Genomic DNA, 27,996 nt, shown 5'->3' with positions numbered 1-27,996 from the left:
TGCTTTACAAGTATAAAGATTTGAAATGAAAAATAAAAAAATACTTCCAGAAATTACATTGTGACCGGACCAGTCAGGGACTGATTATACCCTCAAAGGATTACTCCACTAACCAAACTACAAACTACAAAGCATTGCAAGTGCATTTAGCTTCAGTGGTGTTAAGTGTTTTGTCAAGTTCATATGAGGACGTGCAGCGGGGGTGTGGTAACCTGTCCATTTTGCTTGCAATTCCAGTGTTGTGTTTTGTCAATGTTGTTCTGTCAGGAATAAAGTCATAACAGTCTGAAGATTGAGGAGGGCCAGCATGGGGTCATGGTGTGGCAACCTCTCTGCAGCAGGAGAGCAGTAGAAGAGCTTAAACTGTCTGGTAGGCAGGAGGGCAGTGGTGTTGTGAATCCTTTTACAGTCTTGTGTGGCTCCTGGGCCCGCCCCCTCCTGGCTGGGGCTGGGGAAGCAGGGGACACCACAGCCCCCATGTCCTTGGAAGATGAGTAGGACCGAGCCAGCAGGGTTCTCATCGTGCCCCTGGCGGGCCTCCTGGCCTTCTCTGCAGGGGGCTCTGGGGAAGGCTTGGGGGATGCAGGCTGCCCTGATGGAGGTAGGCTCTTTGACACCAACACAATTTCTCTTGGTGGTCCACCTGGGCCTCTGGTCCTCTCTCATCACTGACCTCAACCTGTAACAAGACACATTATTCTAGAGTGCATCCCAAGGACAACAACCAAGAACATACACAAATTTGGTGGCAATGATATAAAACACAATTTTCTATTTGGATTCCATACTGTACCTTGAAACGACTTCTTGATCGTCTGGGGGCTGCTGGTACAGATGTGGGCTTGTACTGGGCTGGGGACAGTTCCACCTCGAATGGTAGCTTGGGAAGAGGCTTAGCAGCCCCTCTGTGCTGAGGTGGGTGACCGAGTCAACTTCTGCTGTGAGGTGGGATCCTCCGTCCATCCCTCCCTCCCTCCCAGCCTCTATGTCTCTCACTCTCTGCGAGGCTGGGGCAGCAGGCCAGGTGGTGAGGCCTGCTGCAACGGAGGATCCACCTACTTTGGTTGCATTGAGAATATTGTACTACATTTCTGATAAATTGTGATCTATTAAAATGTGCTATGCCAAAGTACTCTTTTACATAATGTCTGTTAAACTATGCTCTTACATTCTATGCTTTGTTAAACTGGTAATCTATACTTAAATCTGAATATTTTAATACTTTAATCTAATATTTTAAAATATGCCTTGTTAGAGAGAATTCCACAAAGTTTTGCTTGAAACAATTGTTGTCAAATATGTCTTGCTTTATATTAGTTAGATCCTCCATCCGTCCCTCCCTCCCTCCCAGCCTCTATGTCCCTCACTCTGCGAGGCTGGGGCAGCAGGCCAGGTAGTGAGGCCTGCTGCAATGGAGGATCTATCTACTTTGGATGCATTAAGAATATTGTACTACATTTCTGATAAATTGTGATATAATGTGCTATGTCAAAGTACTCTTTTAAACAATATCTGTTAAACTATGCTCTTTCATTCTATGTCTTGTTAAACTGCTAATCTATATTTGAATCTGAATATTTTAATACTTTAAACTATGCTTTTTTAGACAAAATTCCACAAAGTTTTGCTTGAAGCAATTGTTGTCAAATATGTCTTGCTTTATATAAGTTAGCCTTCATTTTTATTGAATTGTAAAATATCACATACTGAGTAGACCAGCTAAACAAGCTAATATTGAAAATGTTTAAGTTTACTCGCAAGTCATTTGCATTTTCTCTTTATCTCTAAAACTCAGCTGACTTCTTTATGAACTGATGGAGGACATTACACAGTATACAGGGTCGTGGTAGCTATAATAGGTTTTCATTACACCAGAATGGAGACAACGCTGTGGTTGGGAAATGAAAATGAGGTCTAGCAGTGTGTTCTTCTCTGTAGTTGCAGCAGTGATGAGTTGTGCATATCCCCTGGACTGAAACAGCTCAAGTATTGGCTTACGTGCGTTGGAGAAGAGATTCTCGTTGAAATCGCCACAGACAAGGATGGGGTGACAATCCATGATCTCCAATGAGTCCAAAAGGCTTCCCAGGTTAGACAGGAATGATCTCACACTGTAGTCTGGAGGTCTGTATACGGCTGCAATCAATGCGCTCACTGGGGCCTCAACCTTCAAAGCCAAAAACTCAAGGTCAGTTACGTTATCTATGTACCGCTTTTCACACACTCTAATGTGGTTTTTCACATAAACAGCAACTCCACCACCACCTATGTTGTTTATTTGTGGAAAATTGGTGTAGGACAGGTGTCTATTGCGTTTGAACATGTTGTAGCCCTCTAAATGGAGACTCTGTGCAACGAAGGAGCCTTGTAGGTGGGTTTCTGTGAGACACAAAACATCTGCAAGACACAGTTCATAGTGGCTCTTGATGTCACTGACATGAGATGGCAATCCTTCTGTGTTATGGTGAACGATGGTCAGAGTGTCGTGTCTGTTTAATGTTTGTTTGATGTGAAGAAGAGGCATCATGTGGTCCAAGCTGACTTGTCTCATGGTCTCTAGGGCTGCAGTGATTTCTCGGTTGGCATATATTTTTCTCTCATCCATATCCAGGATGTGCAGTCCACTGAGAGAGGTCACTCTGCTGACAGCTACATAGGCCATGCCGGGTTCAAAAATGTGTTTAAGCGAGACTACAGCTGATGTCCTTGTCATACCTTGAACCTTATGTATTGTACAAGCAAAGGCAAGCTTTATAGGGAACTGTCTGCGTACCACTCCTTTCTGTTTCAGATTATCCTCTGCTCTCTCAATGTACACTAGATTGTTGGGTCCTCCTGGTACTCTGTTACAGTAATTCCTTCCAGCCGTTTCATCATCCATTTTGAGCCCAAGCATAGTGACGTGTGAAAAACCATTTCGTTCAGAGGTTACTACCCTGACTAGTGTAGCGAACGATCCATTCACCAATCCCTGAGACACGTCTATGTTTCTGGTGAGCATGACACGAGCACCCTCAGCAACGTTGAGTGTATCTGGTAAATCATCTTTGCCTCCTTTAAATGGTTTGACTTGTCGTGCCATTCTGCCGGTGTGTGGGTCCTTTTTATAGTCATCTGCATCAATGATGGTGATATGAGAATGGAGCACAGCCAATGTTGCAGAGTTGTGTGAATCAACTTGTTTATTAGTTGCAAAAATGTGCAGGACGTCAGTTGGACAAAGTGCTGGTTCGGTGATGGTCTGTGACAGTAAAGCTCTGTCTGCTTCAGACAACGCATGTGACTTGTCTTTCACGCGGATGCGGTTCAGCATTTCTGCAAAGGCGACATCATCCTTCTGACGCATAATCTCAGTGAGAGTTATCATCTGAAAGTATTCCTGCCAGAGGTCAAGCTCACGTGGGTCATATACACAGAGGGTCTTGGACTGTCTCACAGGTGGTAGCTGATAAAAGTCTCCAACAGCTATGACTGACATACCTCCAAAGGGACTCTGGCTGCCTTTGATCTGCTTGAGTCTGACATCCACATAGGCAAAAAGGGGTTTTGACACCATGGACACTTCATCAATGACAAGGATTTCAGCATTTAAAAGTTCACATCTGACTTCATCCAATTTGTTACCAAGTCCTTGAAATGGAGGTTTTAGACTTCGCGGCAGCTTGAGAAGAGAGTGCAGTGTTGTACCTGATATATTAAAGGCTGCAGTTCCAGTGAAAGCAGTCAACAGGACAGTGGGGTTTGATATGTCAGCCTCCTCAGCACGTCTCGGCAGCTTGCACAGTATCTTAGATGCCTCTGAATAGATGCACTTGATGAGATGTGACTTTCCTGTTCCAGCACCACCATTTATGTAATAAAAAAACGGCTCTGGATTTAGGCAACAGACGCGCTTTATGCACCAGTCTCTAACTGCATAGAATACACATGCTTGTTTCTGATTGAGATTCTGATACATGTGGCGTAACAGTGTGGGGTCTATTGCAGGGGGCTCTCTGATGGCTCTGACTTCTGTTGCTGCAGCAGCCTGATTACTGTACTCTGGGACATTATCTTGTACATGTTCATGATCTGGCTCTCTTGCCTCCAGTTCTTCAATACACTCCAACCTCACTGCTTCGGATTCTGGCGCCAGATTACACCATTCATCAATCGCGCCTCTGTTCTGTTCAAACTCCTCCATTGCATTCTCAATTTCTTCACTGTTTTTCTCATATTTGTCTCTGTTTCGTTTGACAACGTGTGGGACATACTCTCCATAGTTAGAACCTGGTAGTTGAACCCAGCCACCATTGTAGAATGACTCATACGTGGGTAAAGACGGTCTTTTCAGTTCCTGGTCTGATCGGTGAGGAATGTACAGTTTCAGTAATGTGCCATAATACTTCTCGGGATATTTCTCCTGTGATGTGCGATAATATCTGATGATAGCGGGCTTGTCTGTGTTTCTCCTTTGAACAAATCCCATGTCATTCAGCAGGGGCAAAACATTTTTACCTTTTGTCTGTCGGCCATAGACAATTCTGCAAGTAGAGGCAAAATCAGCCAAGCACATCTCCTCAAACTCTGGTGTTTCAGGTCTGGCTTTGTATTTGTCTGTCAAAGACGTCGCCCACACATTGTCACTTTCTGATGTTGTGCTCTCTAGGTATGCCATGGGGCGACTCATTCTCAGTGGGTTGTCATCTGTTGGTATGAATATGACACCGCGTGAGCACTTCTTCATGTTAATTCCACATGCACGAGTCACACACTCCTGAGCACTGACCTCTCTCTTTTTGGAATAAGCCTGCATAATCTCCCTCATTTCATCACATTCATTGGCATACTCCCGGTTTCCTGAGTTCAGAATCAGTGTTTTAAGATACTCACTTACAGCGTTCTCACTTTTGCATATATATGTGCAAATGTAATGTATTAAACTGAAATAATTGAGTACAAACTGCACGTCAATGTTAGCGTCCCAAGCATCGAGTAGATAGGGGTTGTATCCATTTACCCAGCAGTCTTTTGGATCACGTTTCAGTACCAGTACGCTGGATTTGTTCATCATCTGCAGGTATCCCTCATAATCACAGAGTGTTAAGTTACATTGAGTCAGTAGCTGCTCTAAACTCAGGGAGGCGGCGGCAGGTTGATTCAACAGCAGGTTCAGTGGTCTAAGCTTTTCCTTAGCTGTTTCCAGTTCAAGCGGATCATCTCCAGGTCTTGTTATCATTGTCTCTTTGGAGGGTGGTTTGGGAAATCCAAAACGGCATCCAGAGCCTAGACTTTTGAAACATGTCCTTGTGTGGTTTTTGCTGTGTATTTGCACTTCTGTTACTTTCTTATACAGTTCAGGTTGTGTATGTGGATCGGGTAGCTGGGCTGTGATGTATTTGGACACAAAATTACATACAGTCTGGTCATCATCTTGCTCAAACACAGGTGCACCTTCTACCCATATGAGACAGTGTATGTGCGGGCTTCCTCTGTGCTGAAACTCCACTCTGTAAAAGAAGTCAACAACTTTGCCAAGGGGCTGCGCAGGAGACAAGATTAAATCTCTGTATAAGGCCTCAACACGTTTATCAAACATGCGCATTGTTGTCACAGGATTGCTTCTCAGTATGTCACACTTTGTGGACCAGTCAAGATCCTCAAAATTAACCTCCTCACCCTGCTGAGTTTTTATTGCCTCAATCACCTCAGGCCAACGCATTTCTGCTGCAGAAAATGTACAAAAGAATGTAGGACTTCCCAACTGTCTGATCATGGCAAAAAGATCTTTGGTTGTTTTTTCCCAGTAGGCTGGTGTCCCTCTCAGAGGCTGCATGAATCTGACTGCATCTTTATTTCTCACCAGTCTCTCAACCTCACGTCGGTCTTGTAACATTCCAGAAGTTATTTTGCGTCCATCTCTGGTGAAAGGTTTTCCTTTACGTAACTGTATTGTCATGCTGGAAGTGGCCAAATGTATTTCAGTCACAAACTGTGCAAAGAACAAATAGTTTGTATCTCTGGCAAACCGATTGTCGACACCGAAAAGCCTTGTTTTGAAATAACTACTAGGTGTTAATCTAATGGGTCTCTTTTCATCCAGTGTGTTTTGACCAGTGGGAAACTGAACAGGGAAAGACATGGCTTCTAGCTTAGGTGTTCTGAAAAAGCTGACTGGAGTATTCCTTTCTGCAGGGGCAACAGAGTAGATTCCTTCACTAAAACATAATATCTCCTCTGAAACATCACGTGGCTGAAGGCATGATTCTAGAGCAAGACCTCCATTAGGCATGTCACCCTCCTGTTCTGGATCATCTCTCTGCTCCTGAGGTTGACCGTCATCACTAGGCAGCACGTCATTGTTTTGTTGCTCATTTTCAGGATCCTTTTCTGCCTCACGCAGTGCATTGCTCTCACACCTGTCAATTTCCATCAAATCAGCTTCATCATAATCATCGTCATCATCATCCTCATCATCATCATCATCGGGAAGTGTTGGATCACATAACTCAGCCTCATCTCTGATAGTTACATCCTCATACTGTGGGTGAATGTGTTTGAGTTTATGCAGCGCCTGCACTAGTTTGGACCAGGTAACAGTCTGGAACAGCTGATGACCTCTGTAACACAACCGTCTCTTCAGTTTTACTCTCATGACTTGAGACTCACTTCTCAGTCTGGGCAGAGCATTGACTGTCTCCTGTACCTCCGATGGGACACAAACAACGTTACCGCGGATTGATCTCTGTCGGCCTTTGGGAAGAGGAATAATTTTTGCAAATGTAATGCATTTGGCTATGAGATGTCTCTCCAGTATGTTGAGATCAGACAGTTCAGGAGGGATGTCGGCGAGCTCTAACTTGTTTGCCACAGCGAGGGTTGGCATGGTTCCATTCTTTAGATGATTATGGCAGGTGTAACAAATCCACTCTCTCCTTCTCTCATCAGGCACCTTGCACTGTTGTTCATTCCTGCAGTCATCATGACACTCATGGACATACTTTCCTGTCAGGCATGCTGCAACCACGGCTGGATTTTTTATGTAATATGACCTTGTGCAGGGTCGTACCTGGTTTGGAAATGATGCCTTATGACAGACAGTGCACACATAAGTGGGGCCGGCCTTTATTTTTGATCTGAAAAGAGATATGGCCTCTTTGATCACAGGGTTGTCACTCTCACGTGTTTGTCTATGTATCCATCTGTATTTATGTTTTATTTTCGCTGCACATTTCATGTTACTCCTAAATGCAAGATTGTTCTTATACCTGTCTCGCATTCTCTGTTTCATTAGTTGTCTGTGTCTCACCCTGAATGCTTGGTCATGTACATAACGCTGAGTGATATAAGATCGCTGCCTCTTGTTTCGTCTCTGCTGGAAATCCACATTGTCTCTGTACCTGTTAGTAACGTACTTTATTTGTCTCTGTTTGAATTCAACATTGTGTCTGTACCTGTTTGTAATATAATGCATTTGTCTTTGTTTGAATTCAACATTGTGTCTGTACCTGTTTGTAATATAATGCATTTGTCTCTGTTTGAATTCAACATTGTGTCTGTACCTGTTTGTAATATAATGCATTTGTCTCTGTTTGAATTCAACATTGTGTCTGTACCTGTTAGTAATATAATGCATTTGTCTCTGTTTGAATTCAACATTGTGTCTGTACCTGTTAGTAATATATTGCATTTTTCTCTGCTTAAAATCAATGTTTTGTCTGTATTTGTTATTAATATATATTTTTTTACTCTGCCTAAAGTCAACGTTTTCTTTATAACGTGTTGCTATATTATTTATTTTCTTTTGTCGTAATTCAGAATTGTTACGATAGCGGTTGGTAACATACTCTCGCTTTCCTTGTCTAAATTCTTCATTCGAATATTTCCTTCTTGAGAGAGATTTTTTCTTTGCTTTATACGTTTCATTTGAAGCATACTTTTCCTTTTCTTTCATTTTTTGATTCTCCTTTCTTTGGGATGCCTTTTCAGAGAGCAATTGTCTCCTTTTAAATTTTTTCATTTGCTGTTTAGTAAGTTTTGACAGTTTACTTGAGATGTCATGTAAGACATTATCACTGGCAAGAGTATTTATCAGTGGAGCAGATAAGTTTGATTCGTGTCTCACAGGTATAGAGGTGGTGTTAGTGGACATTCCCTCTGTGGCATCAGTGTTTGTCCTTGCTGCAGTTGAGTTTGACTCACTTTGAGGAGTGTCATGTGACGTGACAGAATTCAAGCCTGATGGTTCTGGTTCAGGTTCCGTATCAGTGGATAATACTTCACATACATCAGAGTCAACAGTGTTTACCTTTGGAGCGCTCAGGCTTGACTCATTTTGAAGAGCAGTTGATAAAGCAGCAGTGTGAGTTGTAGGCCGACTCTCTGTGTCTGGGATGGCATTGTTCAGGTTGACTCTGTTCACATTGTAAAACTCCACAGGCTTCAACTCATAGTTACAGGAGGACTGTGTGCCCAAAATATTGTGATACTTTATGAGCCTGTCAATCATATCACTAAGATGTGTGAATGTCAGCATGACAGCAGTAGGCCTACCACTAGTGCGTGAACCCGGGAGGAGGGGCAAACCATCAGCTGTTCTAGAGTGTGGGTCAAAGAAGCCATATCTGCCTGTCCTGGTTCTGAATACGGCAATACATAACCCTGTCATCAACAGCAACGCATACTGCACATCTGATAACAAGCAGCTCAATCCTGCCTCTAGGTCCAGAAAGCTATCTACAGCTCCAGGTAGAGGGTCTCCTAATGAGCCATATCTGGAAAGGTGTTCCATGTTCACATGGTGTGTAAACCTGCGTGCTGGGGCTTCATGGGGTAGCTCGTCAGTAGTCAAAAAGATGTGTTGAGGAAACCTTTTCCTGGCGTGTTGATACATTACATCACCCTTATCCAAAACGAGGTCGAGGTCTGCTCTGGTGATGTTTTCATTCTCATGAAGGAATGCAAGGAAAGTTAGTGAATTACATGTACACTGGGTATTTCTAAATGGGCCGTATCTAGGAGAATCCTGGCTGCGGGATGCACGGACATGTTTTACAGAAGGCTGATCTCCCAGGTTTATAGAGTCTGCATGAGAAGGTCCTGCTACACATGGATCATCACGTCCCCTTGTAACACTGTCTGCGTGGGATACCTGTGGTCGACATGACATATCACTTTGACCTCTGTGGTTTACCTGGTAAGCATGAGATGGCCCTGGTACACACGGATCATCACTGTGCAGTCCTCTCTTTACAATGTCTGCATAAGATACCTGTGGTACACACGATGCGTCACGTTGACTTCCCTGTGTTACATTCTGAGCACGAGACACTGCAGACACCTTGACCTCTCCAGGGCTCTGAGGACCAGCACATTCTTCCTGTTCAGTTGTTGCACAGTGAAGCTCAGTTGACTGTTGGCAGCGCAGTCTTGCAGCTTGGGACCTCTTACACTTCTTTGGCATTGTTGTTGTGCTCCAAAACCACAAATCTTAATGTTTTACTTATGTTGTACACAACCAAAATGTTAAACACAATATTAGTGATAAAGATTACTGTGTAGCAGGTTCAGAAGATAGATTAAAGCTGTCTGCTTTTAGTAATTAAAAGCACTTAGGAATAGTAATTAGAACTGGGATTCAGAAAATTAACACAGCCTTAATGTGTCTTTACAATATGTGTATGTATGCCTATTCTGATCAAAAAGATAAATTATATGCACTGTATATGTAGATCAGATACAATTAGTGTACTTATGAAATATATGAAAGCAACAGATTGTATTGTTTTGACTTTGTATTTAGTTATAAAGCATACAATTCAGTACAAACAAGTTGAAAAGTAATGTAATTAACTAATTCAGTGTACTGTATACAATCTAGAATGTAAATCTGTGGCTATTCAGATTAAAAATTAATTATATTATTCTCAATTCACTTCTGTATAGAATAGAATAGAATAGAAAAGAACAGAATAGGGGAGAGAGAGGCTTGTAAATGGAAATGCTTGTAAATGGAAATGCTTGTAAATGGAAATGCTTGTAAACAGAAGGCTGGTAAGAGAGGTTCTTCAAAACTGGGTTCTCAAAATTGGGTTCTCAAACTTGGGTTCTCAAACAGGGTTCCAAAAACAGGGTTGTAAAGGCTTGTAAAGGCTTGTAAAGGCTTGTAAATGCTTGTAAAGGCTTGTAAAGGCTTGTAAATGCTTGTAAAAAGATAGAGTGGGACAGAGAGATTCAGCAAGATAGAATGCTTGTCAAAAGGAGATGTCTTGTAAAAAAAGATAGAGTGGGACAGAGAGATTCAGCAAGATAGAATGCTTGTCAAAAGGAGATGTCTTGTAAAAAAAGATAGAGTGGGACAGAGAGATTCAGCAAGATAGAATGCTTGTCAAGTAGAAAGCTTTGAGAAAAGCTGTTTTTGTGGTTGCAGTAGCAACAGTAGCAGCAGTAGCAACAGCAGCGACGGAAGCAACGGCAACAGTACACCTGTATGAGAGAGAGAGAGAGAGAGAGAGAGAGAGAGAGAGAGAGAGAGGGAGAGAAAGAGAGAGTCATTAATATATTGTTGGTGTGAATGTGTCTCAGTATGTACTGTATGTATGTGTGAGTGTTTCAGTGGTGACTGTGAGAGTTTCGATAGTGAATGTAAGTGTTTGAGTGGTGACTGTGAAAGTGTTTCAATAGTGAATGTAAGAGTGTTTCACTAGTAGATGTGAGAGTGTCTCAATATTTAAGTCCCCTTCATCTCTTGATCTTATCTAACAGGGACATTCCTGCATGTTTGCCCACCGCTTATGGAAGAATATTCCCATTTCAACAATATTGTCTATTGTCTCCAGTGTGCTGGCAAACGTTGTTGCATACAGGGCTTAGCTCCGCCCTACACGATTGTGATTGGTTTTAGTACTATGTCTGACTGTCAGAGTATGTGTTTCAGTAGTATGTCTGAGTGTCTCAGTATGGGTGATTGTTTCAGTGGTGAGTGTGTTTCAATAGTGAATGTTAGAGTGTTTCTGTAGTGAGTGTGAGTGTCTCAATATTTAAGTCCCCTCCATCTCTTGATCTTTACAATGCAAAACAAGTAATGAGAACCGCTAGTAGAGATTTTGTTCCAAATCCCATATATGAACATGGTGAATAAAACAAACAGTTCTCTCAATACTCCTTAAGCTATTAATTAGCTAAACCATAACCTATCCTATATGTACATGACCTTATATGGTTGTACCATGACTGACCAAGCTACTGACACCAATTACAAGACATTACATAGAGTGGTGAGGTCTGATGTCATTGTGGTTAATAGAGACTCCCACACTGCAGTTAAAAGTTAAAACACTCATATGACTCAAGTCATATAGAAAATTGCATTTCCAAAATGACGATATCACCTCATCACTCTACAGGCCTTACCCACAACTGTATAATCAAAATATATCTTCCACAATGGTTAACTTACCAGAGTCACTGTCAAACATGGGGATAAAGAGAAAAGAGGCAACAACAAAGTGCACAGGTTAGCGCAACTACTACAATACACTGAAATGCTAATAGTGGTAATAGTGTTTTATGCTGTCCATGAGGGGGCGCTAGCCTTTATGTTCATTGTGGTACTATGGGAAGATCAAATCAACTTCAAAGTTCAGCTCTAATGTATTTTAATGGCTAAACTTGGCTGTATGAAAACAAAATTGCAAACATGCAGCATCTAAAAGCCCTGGACCAGCAGGGCTGAGACAGCCACAGAGTATTAGAGTGAAATATAATCTCCCAACATTAAATAGTTAGGATTATGGCAACAGAAAGCAAAAGGTTTATGTTCTCACCTCTTCGCTTCGAAACACCTTTCAGGAAGTCAAATCTATGAAATATAAAACAAGAGCATTGAGACACACATCACCTTTAAATGGGACCAATTGCATTCACGTCCTACGTACGTGAGCATTATTCTGATAGGCCTGTACACTTTAAGACCATCCTTTGAAACTTACCTACATTAAACCTTCGGAATTGAATGGTACATTCGCCATTTATGATATTAGGTTATATCTGCAGTCTGTAGACTATTCCATAAACAAGCTACGTCTTATTAACGTTAGGCTAGTTAGAACTAACCTGCACGCCAGCAAACAGCTGTCGCTAACGTTAGCTCAATACTAAGCAATCAGTGACGGTCTCTTGACATGTTGTTTATAGAATAGACTGCAATTAGCTCATAATGCCCTAAATAGCGAATGTATGCTTCAATCTCACAGGGTAAATGTTCTAATTTGATAATCAAACGGCATAATAGCTAATTTATCCTATAGAAAGCAGTATCCGTCTCGTTTTGAAAACCAACGGACGTTGAGCAGTTAGCGGCAGTTAGCGTTAGCTAGCTAACGTTACCCAACGTCCCTTGTTTAAAATAGCTAGCAAGCCAATTTGTCACTTGTCAATAATCAGACAATATAAAATATTCGACTTTTCTAATTAATTTCAATAAAAAAATACGCCTATTTGACGTTATTAGTTGAACATTGAGTGTAACTCGCTAGCTAGCGTTAGCCAACATCAACTCACCATGACACCGGAATGTGACGAATGAACCCGTCTACCTAGCGTGTACCTTGAGCTTGCGCGAGGGCAAAAAAAAACACAAGTCTGATTATTGATGCATGAAAACTAATTTCATATTTGCTTTACATATAATGAATGCATTTGGATATATAACGATATATACATAAGTACATATATGAATACATTGGTATTTGTTTTTATTCATGAACAGTTCTAATTAATTTAATATGCTTTATTGACATGAATGTCAGGTGAACAATATTGCCAAAGCATCAAGGATAATACAATTCAATAATGACACAAGAAATCAATTTAACAGACCAATAGGTCTTAAAATAGGTCAAATCAATGTGTGACTTTTCAATCATTCCCAACTACAGTGTATGAGCTCTGAAGCTCCACAAACATATTCACATTGTCACTCAAGTTATTCGGAGTACAAACACACAAGAGGCTTAAACTGGATGTGAGCTGCTACAGGGAGCCAGTGTAGGGAATGAAGTGAAGTTGTGTGGGACAAGCATCAGCTTTCTGGACAAGCTCCAGGGGTCTGATGGCCGACACCGGGGCCCCAGCAAGGAGGGAGTAGTAGTAGTTCAGGCGGGAGACGACAGGAGCCTGGATGATCACCTGCAGCGTTTCTTCAGGGAGAAAGGGGGGCATCCTGATGTTGTAGAGCAGGAATCTGCAGTCAACTTGAATGAAACTCCTGGGCTATGTTATATAACATTACGCACAGATAAGACAGTTTGACATGACATGAAATAAAACCACTGACGTAGCGCAAATAAAACATTTTATTTCATCCATTAAGTATGTTTAAAAGGTGATGCTATAGAAGGTCGTCTCTTTCCAGCACTGTACAGCCGGTGTGCCCGCAGACCTGCCCAGACTGGTGCTGTAGTGGTCCTGAAACACAGAAGACCCTGTGAAGAGGCTGTTAGCTGGGACAGAACTCACAATTACACGAGAAGTACAATCTGTGATTCATAGTAGACTGTTTACAGGCAGCTGTGACTGACATGATTCCAGTGCTTGGTAATTCATTTACAGGGATATATTGACAAAGACCGTGTACAGGTGTATAGTGATAAATGGGGCTACAGGGCATGGTGTAAGAAAGGAGGAGTGTGTGTGTACTGTATTTTAAGTCCAGGGCCATCCGGTTATTCTTCAGCACAGCCAGAGGAGGTGGTACCAATGTCTGGGCTCCCATCGTACGGTAAATACAGGGGACTGGTTCTCTGCTGCTCACTCCATCTCTACTCCATGTCTGCTACCAGAAAGACAAAGACTCACAGAGAGTTTGTTTATTTTTTTCAACAGGTGAGCTAGTGGGTGATGCCACTTACTGTGCTAGGGAGGGTAGGATGTTGCAGTCCCCACTACAATAATTATGTTTAGGATGGGAGGCCACAGTAAGGTCCATCAGACAGATTATTGCAGATTTAGAGGGTGGAGTAATAGTGGGCCTTAAGGAGTTTGCAAGTGGCACCTATAATCAGATTGCTTACACCTTCAGTACCTGATTAGATAAAATGCCTTGACGTCGGGGTGACTCACCTTAGGCGATTGTTCAGGTGGTGAATCATGTGATGTCAGCTGGTCAAGCCCATGGGCAGAGCATGAGAGAGAGAGAAGGAGAAAGTGAAACAGAGAGAGGAGTTCTCTCTCTCCCATAGATGCCAGAGAGTGATAAATAAAGAGGCTAATCCAGGCATTCAAGATGCATTAGAAACACAGTTGTGTGGTGGTGTGTGGGATACTCACACAGTAGCAGGCTGTGATGGTGATCTGGATGTGTTCCTCCCTGGTTGACACACCTGCTTCAGGTACAGGAGCTTATGGAATGTCTCGTCAGCACTCTCGATGGAGGCGCTCACACTCACCTGAGAAGTGGGAGAGAGAAGAACAGAGGTACAATAATTCAGACGGGGGAGGAGAGGTGTTATCATAGCTAACATTTATATAAACTCCAACACAGGGATGAGTGGTGCTGGGAGAGAGAAAAGCACCTAATGAAACAGTCATAAGAGGCATGAGAGGGCAGGGACATTCCACAAACATCTCTGGCTTTTTAGACACACCTCATCTTCAGCGAAGACTTGGGTTTGAGGGCAGGAATGTACACTTCTTCATAGCCTTAGTTAGTGGAAGGATCTGTCTGGCAGCTGGCAGCTCTTGTCGGCAATGAAGTGACTCTCATAGGCAGAGGCCTGACAGAGCAAACCGTTAGTTCAGGCAGTAGTCCTCTCTCCTCTTCTAAACTCTGAGCTATAGGACAGACTCGAGTTACAGAAGGAGGCTGAGAGTCACATGTTCGACCTCAAGGTCTGTCTCACCTCTCCCCATTTGCTGTCCTCATCCACACACACACACACTCTCTCTCTCTCCCTCTCACTGGCACAACAGCCAGGATCCTCCCTCTTAAGCACCTACTGCATTTTTAGTTTGCTATTCTTCACTTTGCTTTCAGCACTAGATTATGCTCCAAGTCTCTTGTATTAAAAAATGAGATGCACTTGTGAGTTCTGGCAATTAGTAGTACACTGACCTTTCCTATGTTAAATGTGATTATAGTAAGTCACTTTGGATAAAAGTGTCAGCTAAATGACTGTAATGTAGTTAAGAGTGCGTGTGAGTGTGTGCGTGGCGTTACCTGCATGCGGTTCATGGACTCTGAGCTGGTCCAGCTGGTTGGCAGAGCTGAGCGCCTCAAGGCGGATGTTGTCAGCTTCATCTTCTTCTCCTGAGCTCGCTGTATCACTGTCTCCGCTTCGTCAGTCCGACAGCCTGTGCAGACAGACACGCACAGTTCCAACTCATCAGGCAGATACACTATCAAACATGAATGAACCAATACAGGTCATCAGAACTCAAAAACATCATGATGAGGGGCAGTCCATACAGTGAGTTGGAGTGTGTGCTCCTTAGCATGTGGCTGGAGGGAGTGGATCTGTTGTGGGAGAGTTTGAGGGAGGAGGGCAGGGAGGAGTCAGTATTCTCCTCAATGTTGGAGTTGGAGGAGGCAGAATTGGGATACTTATTCTTGCTGAATAAGAAGGAGCTCTGCATCTGTGGAAGACAAATACATACAGGATGTGTAAGGAGGAATACGCTCCCAAAATGAAACCGCAGAGTAAGAGGCATGGGAAGCGAGGGAGAGTGGAGGAGAAGATCTATGAAAAATTGCAAGTGAGAGCTAGTCAGTCACTAAGAGAGGAGAGAGCGAGGTGAAGAGAGAACACTAGGGAGACGGTGACTTGAGCATGTGCTCTAAACGCAAACGCTTAAGGATGTAGTGCGAGTATATAAAATTATTACTACTAAGTGATATAGAGGGTGTCAGTATGCATTCTTTCAGAGCGTTCTGGAGACTGCTATACATGCAGATGAGATGCTCATGACTTACTCGGACGGTTTGGCTCCACTGGGTCCTTTAGCATCAACTATCACACGCTAAGGAAAATAATCTATTGTAATTAATAACAGTGGCTCCACTGCAGCCGTTGCGTTTGATGCCTGCGTCCGACATTAAGAGAATCTACTAGGTTCATTTCTTGATTTTTGATGGACGCTGACAGTTGACGCTGACGGACGCAGTGGAGCCAAGGGGTTAGAAGGCGCGTGTCTGGTGAAGGAACAGACAAGGTCAGGCAGAGTCATGCAGGGTGTCGAGGGAAGACAGGTTGCAGCCAATCACCTTCTCAGACACAAAAACACATTATCTTGTCTTAGTGGAGCTGCTGTCATTAATTACAATGGATTCATTTCCTTAGCATCTGATGGTTGATGGTTGACACTGACGGATGCAGTGGAGCCAAGGGATTAGATTGCCTACCTGTTATTTTAAGAGTTGTTCACAGGCCTTTTTGGTCGATACAATATCGTACACAGACAGGTGCTGCTTCTGAAGAGTCCAGCTGCTCAAGGGCTGCACTGACTTCAAAATGGCATCACATTGTTCCTAATTACAATTCAGATGGTCTCTGGTTCTGCTGTAGGAGAAACAGATATGGGAAGAATATGCACACTGTTATAACTGAGCCGACTCAGGTGTAGAGGAAAGGGTAAGCACCTGAGCAAGTAATCACACCAGTATTATTGATCTGATATAACATGTAGTTCAGCTAAAAGCAATCGGAGGCATTATCATCACATAGCTATTTGCTACGCTCTGAATCAACAAACGGCATGGCACAGCCCAACTAGCACTCTCAGACACTCGTAACCAAATCATTGATTCTAATTTGGTTTTGTCACATAGCTCATAACGCACGTGTCAGCGCTGTTGCTTGATGGGTGAGTTGTGTACATGCTATTGCTATAATAAATAATCCTGGGGGGGGGGGCATGTGGTTATGTTACATACCTACTAGATATTCTATATACACTGGGCATGTGGTTATGTTACATACCTACTAGATATTCTATATACACTAGATGTTCTAGATAGTCCATTGCCTGGGTGGCTGGGGTCTTTCAAGATCCTGTTGGCCTTGGTCTTGTATCTTAAATGGTTGATGTAGATGTCCTCAAGGTATGTTCCCCCCAAAGGTACGTTCAGCTGATCTCTGTAGATAGATAGATAGATAGATAGATAGATAGATAGATACAGGTGAGGTTAACGCTGTGCTGGGACAGTCCAGGGCTGAGTTTCCCCAGAGGCATCCAAGCGCTACGTTCATCGTAAGCTACGGCGTTCTTCTTACCGCTTAGTGCCTCTGGGAAACTCAGCCCAGGGCCAGAGGTGTGTGTGGTGCAGAGGTGAGGAAGAGATAGCGGCCCGGGACTGGGACTGGCTGCAGCCCTGACTCTCCAGCTTCAGACGGTCGTTCTGCCTTCAGCCTCTCCATCTGTCCCAGGGGGAACACAGCTGTTAGTCAACACCATAGCTCAGAAGACGTGTGTATGTGTGCGTGTGATCGTGTTACCTGTGTGTGCCTGTGTGGTGTTACGTCTGTGCGGTTCATGGACTCTGAGCTGGTCCAGCTGGTGGGCAGAGCTGAGCGCCTCAAGGCGGATGTTGTCTGCTTCATCTCAGTCTCCCCAAGCTCGCTGCATCACCGTGTCTGCTTCACCATCCAAACAGTCCGACAGCCTGTGCAGACAAGTTAGAACATACTCTGGGTGGATACACTTATCAAACATGAATACACAAAACACCAGTCTTTAGGACTCAACATCACGATGAGGGGCAGTCCGTCAAGTGAGTTGGAGTGTAAGCATGCAGAAGAGCAGAGCATCACAGCTACTAGTTAATAAACTCCAACACAGGAATCAGTGGTGCTGGGAGAGAAGCTACGGTGTGGTAAAATCACTTTACTGAGTCACATTGATTGTGATTAGGACCAGCAGACATTAACACACACTGGGTAGAGTGTGCAAAGGTGTATTAGCCGGGTATTCATCTTCATACAAGCTATTCAACTACTACTGAACTAAAAGATGCCATCAGTACCAAGAATGATATCTTGACTGCCGTTTGAGCCAGCATTGTTACCGCACGTGATTTTAGCCTCATCATCTTGCCTTTGTTTTTTGTTTATTTTATATATTGTACAGCACTTTGGTGCAACTTCTGTTGATTTTAAACGTGCTTTATAAATAAAGCTGACCTTGACCATCACTCACCTCCACCTCAAACACTGGAATGAACACCAGGGTGTCTCTATCATTGACGGGCTGTTCGCCTAGCTTCACCGCGTAGTTCCGCAACAGGTATGCTTTTCCACTCTGAGAAGCAAGGAATACAAATGAAGAGGGAGTAGCGCCAACTACAATAGTTAACAAATATTAACCAGCTCTGTTAAGAGTAAAATATTGATTCCGTTTTTCTTTGAATAATATTAATCATTTGAATACGGATTCTGGTGGCCTGTCGGATGACAATAATTAGTGTGAGTACTACAAATCAAGTATGATCACAAACACTTGTCATTTGTGAACCAGTGCCTACAAGAGTGACCTTAATGCTGAGCAAAACGATCAATACACTGTGGCTTTGAAATGGGTTAGACTATACACTATAATGCTGGTAAGATCATGTTAACTGAAGCTGAGGTGGGCGTCAGGTGGCGACATGCTGGTGTTCTTGCCTTCTGAGTCGATATTGATGATAGATAGATAGATAGATAGATAGATAGATAGATAGATAGATAGATAGATAGATAGATAGATAGACAGACAGACGGACAGACAGACAGACAGACATCAGCCAGTCTTAAAATAGGCTATTTCATTGCATTAGGCTACTGCGACAGCAGACTACATCAACACAGTGAAACACTACTGAATTAGCAAATTGTAGTGAAATTACCAGTTGAACTTTGCAGAAAAGAGAGGCTGAACCACTTTGCTCCCGACAGGCCTATAGCCTAGGCTATTTTGCCGCCACCAGCGCGTCGACGCTCCACTGATAAAGCGCACGAGAGAAAAAGACGCTCGGTAAGGCCTATAACATAGGCTATTTTGCCGCCACCAGCGCGTCGACGCTCCACTAATAACGCGCACGAGAGAAAAAGACGCTCGGTTAAACCTTCCAAGTGTCACTTTCTCCCCTTCAGAAGGAAGACTGCTCCCAGGAAGACTCAATTCCAGGTAAGCTGTCACGAAATAATTTGACATTAAAATAGTCTACTTTGTTAATTCTGTGACATTGAATAAAGTAATGCGCCTCTAAGTATATTGGGAGCATATTTTGACTGTATTATAATCTTTAAGTAAGATTTCAGGAGTAATTTAACATATTTCATAAACCAAAATCCTCTAACATTATCAAATAATGTTTATACTCTACAGAATCATTTTATACTGACCACTTCATGTATAGGGGATATCTGTATTTAAGAATGACTGCTATAAAATGTCCAGAAACCTTTCTAACCACAATCTCTGTTTAGATTCCAATTGAAGAACAAGAGCGGCTTGACAAGTGAGTATTCTGGGTTTTTCCTGGCTCAGAATGAGGCGGTGGTGGTACTGTAAGTGGGGGTTCAGGTTGTATGTCAATGGATGGAGAAGAGGCTCCACACTGCCATAGAGAAAGCATTGTCTGTTGTTTGACAACCGGAGCTTGATAACTTGACTTCAGATGCATTCGTGAAGTCGAGAGCTTTCGCCTAGTACCAGCACTGCTTCACGAGTGAGCTAGCTAGTGAATCGTCTGTGGGAAAAAAGGTCGCACCATTGACAATTATGTGCACTCGCACAAATGCTCCCAATTGTATTTCGGGGTCGCACAGATAAAAAATGTACAATTACACGAGAAGTACAATCTGTGATTCATAGTAGACTGTTTACAGGCAGCTGTGACTGACATGATTCCAGTGCTTGGTAATTCATTTACAGGGATATACTGACAAAGACCGTGTACAGGTGTATAGTGATAAATGGGGCTACAGGGCATGGTGTAAGAAAGGAGGAGTGTGTGTGTACTGTATTTTAAGTCCAGGGCCATCCGGTTATTCTTCAGCACAGCCAGAGGAGGTGGTACCAATGTCTGGGCTCCCATCGTACGGTAAATACAGGGGACTGGTTCTCTGCTGCTCACTCCATCTCTACTCCATGTCTGCTACCAGAAAGACAAAGACTCAGAGAGTTTGTTTATTTTTTTCAACAGGTGAGCTAGTGGGTGATGCCACTTACTGTGCTAGGGAGGGTAGGATGTTGCAGTCCCCACTACAATAATTATGTTTAGGATGGGAGGCCACAGTAAGGTCCATCAGACAGAGATTATTGCAGATTTAGAGGGTGGAGTAATAGTGGGCCTTAAGGAGTTTGCAAGTGGCACCTATAATCAGATTGCTTACACCTTCAGTACCTGATTAGATAAAATGCCTTGACGTCGGGGTGACTCACCTTAGGCGATTGTTCAGGTGGTGAATCATGTGATGTCAGCTGGTCAAGCCCATGGGCAGAGCATGAGAGAGAGAGAAGGAGAAAGTGAAACAGAGAGAGGAGTTCTCTCTCTCCCATAGATGCCAGAGAGTGATAAATAAAGGGGCTAATCCAGGCATTCAAGATGCATTAGAAACACAGTTGTGTGGTGGTGTGTGGGATACTCACACAGTAGCAGGCTGTGATGGTGATCTGGATGTGTTCCTCCCTGGTTGACACACCTGCTTCAGGTACAGGAGCTTATGGAATGTCTCGTCAGCACTCTCGATGGAGGCGCTCACACTCACCTGAGAAGTGGGAGAGAGAAGAACAGAGGTACAATAATTCAGACGGGGGAGGAGAGGTGTTATCATAGCTAACATTTATATAAACTCCAACACAGGGATGAGTGGTGCTGGGAGAGAGAAAAGCACCTAATGAAACAGTCATAAGAGGCATGAGAGGGCAGGGACATTCCACAAACATCTCTGGCTTTTTAGACACACCTCATCTTCAGCGAAGACTTGGGTTTGAGGGCAGGAATGTACACTTCTTCATAGCCTTAGTTAGTGGAAGGATCTGTCTGGCAGCTGGCAGCTCTTGTCGGCAATGAAGTGACTCTCATAGGCAGAGGCCTGACAGAGCAAACCGTTAGTTCAGGCAGTAGTCCTCTCTCCTCTTCTAAACTCTGAGCTATAGGACAGACTCGAGTTACAGAAGGAGGCTGAGAGTCACATGTTCGACCTCAAGGTCTGTCTCACCTCTCCCCATTTGCTGTCCTCATCCACACACACACACACTCTCTCTCTCTCCCTCTCACTGGCACAACAGCCAGGATCCTCCCTCTTAAGCACCTACTGCATTTTTAGTTTGCTATTCTTCACTTTGCTTTCAGCACTAGATTATGCTCCAAGTCTCTTGTATTAAAAAATGAGATGCACTTGTGAGTTCTGGCAATTAGTAGTACACTGACCTTTCCTATGTTAAATGTGATTATAGTAAGTCACTTTGGATAAAAGTGTCAGCTAAATGACTAATGTAGTTAAGAGTGCGTGTGTGTGTGTGTGTGTGTGTGTGTGGCGTTACCTGCATGCGGTTCATGGACTCTGAGCTGGTCCAGCTGGTTGGCAGAGCTGAGCGCCTTAAGGCGGATGTTGTCAGCTTCATCTTCTTCTCCTGAGCTCGCTGTATCACTGTCTCCGCTTCGTCAGTCCGACAGCCTGTGCAGACAGACACGCACAGTTCCAACTCATCAGGCAGATACACTATCAAACATGAATGAACCAATACAGGTCATCAGAACTCAAAAACATCATGATGAGGGGCAGTCCATACAGTGAGTTGGAGTGTGTGCTCCTTAGCATGTGGCTGGAGGGAGTGGATCTGTTGTGGGAGAGTTTGAGGGAGGAGGGCAGGGAGGAGTCAGTATTCTCCTCAATGTTGGAGTTGGAGGAGGCAGAATTGGGATACTTATTCTTGCTGAATAAGAAGGAGCTCTGCATCTGTGGAAGACAAATACATACAGGATGTGTAAGGAGGAATACGCTCCCAAAATGAAACCGCAGAGTAAGAGGCATGGGAAGCGAGGGAGAGTGGAGGAGAAGATCTATGAAAAATTGCAAGTGAGAGCTAGTCAGTCACTAAGAGAGGAGAGAGCGAGGTGAAGAGAGAACACTAGGGAGACGGTGACTTGAGCATGTGCTCTAAACGCAAACGCTTAAGGATGTAGTGCGAGTATATAAAATTATTACTACTAAGTGATATAGAGGGTGTCAGTATGCATTCTTTCAGAGCGTTCTGGAGACTGCTATACATGCAGATGAGATGCTCATGACTTACTCGGACGGTTTGGCTCCACTGGGTCCTTTAGCATCAACTATCAGACGCTAAGGAAAATAATCTATTGTAATTAATAACAGTGGCTCCACTGCAGCCGTTGCGTTTGATGCCTGCGTCCGACATTAAGAGAATCTACTAGGTTCATTTCTTGATTTTTGATGGACGCTGACAGTTGACGCTGACGGACGCAGTGGAGCCAAGGGGTTAGAAGGCGCGTGTCTGGTGAAGCAGAGCTGGCAAGGTCTGAAGGAACAGTGTGAAGGAACAGACAAGGTCAGGCAGAGTCATGCAGGGTGTCGAGGGAAGACAGGTTGCAGCCAATCACCTTCTCAGACACAAAAACACATTATCTTGTCTTAGTGGAGCTGCTGTCATTAATTACAATGGATTCATTTCCTTAGCATCTGATGGTTGATGGTTGACACTGACGGATGCAGTGGAGCCAAGGGATTAGATTGCCTACCTGTTACCTGTTATTTTAAGAGTTGTTCACAGGCCTTTTTGGTCGATACAATATCGTACACAGACAGGTGCTGCTTCTGAAGAGTCCAGCTGCTCAAGGGCTGCACTGACTTCAAAATGGCATCACATTGTTCCTAATTACAATTCAGATGGTCTCTGGTTCTGCTGTAGGAGAAACAGATATGGGAAGAATATGCACACTGTATGTTATAACTGAGCCGACTCAGGTGTAGAGGAAAGGGTAAGCACCTGAGCAAGTAATCACACCAGTATTATTGATCTGATATAACATGTAGTTCAGCTAAAAGCAATCGGAGGCATTATCATCACATAGCTATTTGCTACGCTCTGAATCAACAAACGGCATGGCACAGCCCAACTAGCACTCTCAGACACTCGTAACCAAATCATTGATTCTAATTTGGTTTTGTCACATAGCTCATAACGCACGTGTCAGCGCTGTTGCTTGATGGGTGAGTTGTGTACATGCTATTGCTATAATAAATAATCCTGGGGGGGGGGCATGTGGTTATGTTACATACCTACTAGATATTCTATATACACTGGGCATGTGGTTATGTTACATACCTACTAGATATTCTATATACACTAGATGTTCTAGATAGTCCATTGCCTGGGTGGCTGGGGTCTTTCAAGATCCTGTTGGCCTTGGTCTTGTATCTTAAATGGTTGATGTAGATGTCCTCAAGGTATGTTCCCCCCAAAGGTACGTTCAGCTGATCTCTGTAGATAGATAGATAGATAGATAGATAGATAGATAGATAGATAGATAGATACAGGTGAGGTTAACGCTGTGCTGGGACAGTCCAGGGCTGAGTTTCCCCAGAGGCATCCAAGCGCTACGTTCATCGTAAGCTACGGCGTTCTTCTTACCGCTTAGTGCCTCTGGGAAACTCAGCCCAGGGCCAGAGGTGTGTGTGGTGCAGAGGTGAGGAAGAGATAGCGGCCCGGGACTGGGACTGGCTGCAGCCCTGACTCTCCAGCTTCAGACGGTCGTTCTGCCTTCAGCCTCTCCATCTGTCCCAGGGGGAACACAGCTGTTAGTCAACACCATAGCTCAGAAGACGTGTGTATGTGTGCGTGTGATCGTGTTACCTGTGTGTGCCTGTGTGGTGTTACGTCTGTGCGGTTCATGGACTCTGAGCTGGTCCAGCTGGTGGGCAGAGCTGAGCGCCTCAAGGCGGATGTTGTCTGCTTCATCTCAGTCTCCCCAAGCTCGCTGCATCACCGTGTCTGCTTCACCATCCAAACAGTCCGACAGCCTGTGCAGACAAGTTAGAACATACTCTGGGTGGATACACTTATCAAACATGAATACACAAAACACCAGTCTTTAGGACTCAACATCACGATGAGGGGCAGTCCGTCAAGTGAGTTGGAGTGTAAGCATGCAGAAGAGCAGAGCATCACAGCTACTAGTTAATAAACTCCAACACAGGAATCAGTGGTGCTGGGAGAGAAGCTACGGTGTGGTAAAATCACTTTACTGAGTCACATTGATTGTGATTAGGACCAGCAGACATTAACACACACTGGGTAGAGTGTGCAAAGGTGTATTAGCCGGGTATTCATCTTCATACAAGCTATTCAACTACTACTGAACTAAAAGATGCCATCAGTACCAAGAATGATATCTTGACTGCCGTTTGAGCCAGCATTGTTACCGCACGTGATTTTAGCCTCATCATCTTGCCTTTGTTTTTTGTTTATTTTATATATTGTACAGCACTTTGGTGCAACTTCTGTTGATTTTAAACGTGCTTTATAAATAAAGCTGACCTTGACCATCACTCACCTCCACCTCAAACACTGGAATGAACACCAGGGTGTCTCTATCATTGACGGGCTGTTCGCCTAGCTTCACCGCGTAGTTCCGCAACAGGTATGCTTTTCCACTCTGAGAAGCAAGGAATACAAATGAAGAGGGAGTAGCGCCAACTACAATAGTTAACAAATATTAACCAGCTCTGTTAAGAGTAAAATATTGATTCCGTTTTTCTTTGAATAATATTAATCATTTGAATACGGATTCTGGTGGCCTGTCGGATGACAATAATTAGTGTGAGTACTACAAATCAAGTATGATCACAAACACTTGTCATTTGTGAACCAGTGCCTACAAGAGTGACCTTAATGCTGAGCAAAACGATCAATACACTGTGGCTTTGAAATGGGTTAGACTATACACTATAATGCTGGTAAGATCATGTTAACTGAAGCTGAGGTGGGCGTCAGGTGGCGACATGCTGGTGTTCTTGCCTTCTGAGTCGATATTGATTATAGATAGATAGATAGATAGATAGATAGATAGATAGATAGATAGATAGATAGATAGATAGATAGATAGATAGATAGATAGACAGACAGACAGACAGACAGACAGACATCAGCCAGTCTTAAAATAGGCTATTTCATTGCATTAGGCTACTGCGACAGCAGACTACATCAACACAGTGAAACACTACTGAATTAGCAAATTGTAGTGAAATTACCAGTTGAACTTTGCAGAAAAGAGAGGCTGAACCACTTTGCTCCCGACAGGCCTATAGCCTAGGCTATTTTGCCGCCACCAGCGCGTCGACGCTCCACTGATAAAGCGCACGAGAGAAAAAGACGCTCGGTAAGGCCTATAACATAGGCTATTTTGCCGCCACCAGCGCGTCGACGCTCCACTAATAACGCGCACGAGAGAAAAAGACGCTCGGTTAAACCTTCCAAGTGTCACTTTCTCCCCTTCAGAAGGAAGACTGCTCCCAGGAAGACTCAATTCCAGGTAAGCTGTCACGAAATAATTTGACATTAAAATAGTCTACTTTGTTAATTCTGTGACATTGAATAAAGTAATGCGCCTCTAAGTATATTGGGAGCATATTTTGACTGTATTATAATCTTTAAGTAAGATTTCAGGAGTAATTTAACATATTTCATAAACCAAAATCCTCTAACATTATCAAATAATGTTTATACTCTACAGAATCATTTTATACTGACCACTTCATGTATAGGGGATATCTGTATTTAAGAATGACTGCTATAAAATGTCCAGAAACCTTTCTAACCACAATCTCTGTTTAGATTCCAATTGAAGAACAAGAGCGGCTTGACAAGTGAGTATTCTGGGTTTTTCCTGGCTCAGAATGAGGCGGTGGTGGTACTGTAAGTGGGGGTTCAGGTTGTATGTCAATGGATGGAGAAGAGGCTCCACACTGCCATAGAGAAAGCATTGTCTGTTGTTTGACAACCGGAGCTTGATAACTTGACTTCAGATGCATTCGTGAAGTCGAGAGCTTTCGCCTAGTACCAGCACTGCTTCACGAGTGAGCTAGCTAGTGAATCGTCTGTGGGAAAAAAGGTCGCACCATTGACAATTATGTGCACTCGCACAAATGCTCCCAATTGTATTTCGGGGTCGCACAGATAAAAAATGTACTACATAAATCACTGAAAAAAATGTACTTGTACTTGCTACGCAAAATGTGTACAGGTTGGCAGTGTTTTTTTGTCGAGAGGTGAGGCGGCACGACATTTGACGGAGGCTGCCGCCTCGTAATTCTCTATGCAGGAAAAACCCTGGTATCACAAAGGTGTATGCCGCTATAATTTCTAGTCAGTCAATTAAAGTATTAACAATAATTGTATTCAAAAGTGAGAGCCATCGGGTTCAAATGAATAAAGGCTAGGTTAACATTGGACGAATCGTTTGTGAGGGGAAAAAGGCCATTAGGTTAGGCGAAAATTACTCGTAAACGTTTATATACACAGTTGAATGTGAAGACAACTTTGTAGCCCATTCAGTTCACTACTCATATCTAGCAGCTACAGCTGTATAGACTACTGCTACACCACAGCTAGCTACGTTCACACCTACGCGATTCACCGCCGATTCTTGCAGCGAGTTTACATTGGAAGTCTATACAATTCGCGCGAATTGGGCGGCACGAAGCAAATCAGGCGGCGCGGCACGGGCGAACCACTGCCGGCGGCGAAACGCCAGAGTTGGATTTTCTCAACCTTTGCGGTGGATTCGCGCGGTGACCCCCACATTTCAATATGCGTGCGCCGATCTGCGATGCAATTCCGAATTCTGCGGCGAGATCAGGGTGAACCACGCGGCGCAACCTTGCGGTTTCCGCTCTGGTGTGAACGCAGCATAAAGGCCGTTTCAGACGGGGAGCGACATTCCGCCTGCGTTCTCGCTCGGATCAGCGGGGGACGCACGCGTCCTGCGCGCAGCAGGGAAAGCTGACTACAATTCAGCTCTTGTCGCGGGCGGGCGTGTGCACGAAACGAGCACAGGCTCGACAATTTCACGGGGTCGCACCTGCTTGCCGCTCCGCCCCAGATTGTCCGCGGCTCCCAAATTGTCCGCTCGCTTCTCTCGTTGAAAATTAATTACAATGCGCGGATATCGCTCCTCGTCTGAAACGGCCTTAACCGTTATAGTGAACACTATTCTAACATGTCATTAACACCATTAAAACAGACCTGCAGGCTGCTGTACCATAATGTTATAAGAAAACAAGCTGTACATACTCCACACCTCCCGCCACACATCAGTTTACAACAGCGCCGACACAAAAAGCTACGAATCTAGTAACGTTAGTTCTTGATATACAGTAGCTAGCCCGTAGCTAGCAGATCATTCTCAGTCTTATCTTCATTTTAAACACATTAACCATTTTCTAATAATGGATGTCACTAACTTACTCACCCTGCTTTACATGTGCAGTTAGACTCAATGATTCTGTCCTGATAAATTTCAATCTGGACTTTCTGTGGCGTTTGTTCCTTCCGCATAACGTAAATTTCCAACACCTAGCATCAACTCTTATGTAGTCATCTGCTCCATCCGAAATCCAAATCTCATGGACATTTCCTCGTGTAAAATAGTTTATGCCTTTCTGTAGAGCTCTCTTACACAAAGTAGTGGCTTTTGGCAAATAACAGCCAACAATACAGCGGTATTGTCAGGAATCCTTGAGAGAATGATTGAGAGTGTTTGCTGTTCAGTTGACATGTGCTCCAGCTTGTGGGCAACAGTAACTGGGGGGGGGGGGGGGACTTGCTGCGAATCAGCCACATACTACAGCCAGCCTCACGTGTGTTAGCAAGAAATGTCAAGCCAATCCTATTGGTGATATTTGGCTAGGGGGCGGGACTAGTAGAGGAGGGGATCTGTTAAGCGCTTGTGTACCAATTTATTGCTGGAGACAATGGGCTATATGCACAACTCCAGTACTTCCTGAAATTAGACATGCT

The 27,996-nt window shown here is 43.7% G+C and overlaps 1 protein-coding gene and 1 long non-coding RNA gene across 2 annotated transcripts; both read right to left on the bottom strand.

The window, feature by feature from the left end:
• Positions 1-13,369: 13,369 nt before the first annotated feature.
• LOC311311608 (uncharacterized protein) lies at positions 13,370-17,389 on the bottom strand (the record flags this gene model as incomplete). Its single annotated transcript, XM_084441358.1, has 9 exons — positions 17,250-17,389; positions 16,956-17,111; positions 16,379-16,535; positions 15,446-15,612; positions 15,197-15,330; positions 14,361-14,426; positions 14,101-14,139; positions 13,678-13,813; positions 13,370-13,446 (listed from the first exon to the last, which is right to left on the bottom strand). Exons 5-9 carry the CDS (start codon positions 15,275-15,277, stop codon positions 13,370-13,372), a joined length of 399 nt encoding a protein of 132 aa, XP_084297484.1. The 5' UTR covers positions 15,278-15,330; positions 15,446-15,612; positions 16,379-16,535; positions 16,956-17,111; positions 17,250-17,389.
• Positions 17,390-20,610: 3,221 nt separating this feature from the next.
• On the bottom strand, positions 20,611-23,750 carry LOC311311546. Its single transcript, XR_014630547.1, has 7 exons — positions 23,611-23,750; positions 23,305-23,460; positions 22,725-22,881; positions 21,751-21,917; positions 21,502-21,635; positions 20,922-21,050; positions 20,611-20,723 (listed from the first exon to the last, which is right to left on the bottom strand). It is a non-coding gene; the product is annotated as an uncharacterized lncRNA (long non-coding RNA).
• Between the last annotated feature and the right edge of the window lie 4,246 nt (positions 23,751-27,996).

Source organism: Borostomias antarcticus (genome assembly GCF_949987555.1).
Source record: "Borostomias antarcticus genome assembly, chromosome: 7".
Classification (NCBI taxonomy): Eukaryota; Metazoa; Chordata; class Actinopteri; order Stomiiformes; family Stomiidae; genus Borostomias; species Borostomias antarcticus.
This window is presented reverse-complemented; position numbering and strand designations above follow the sequence as displayed.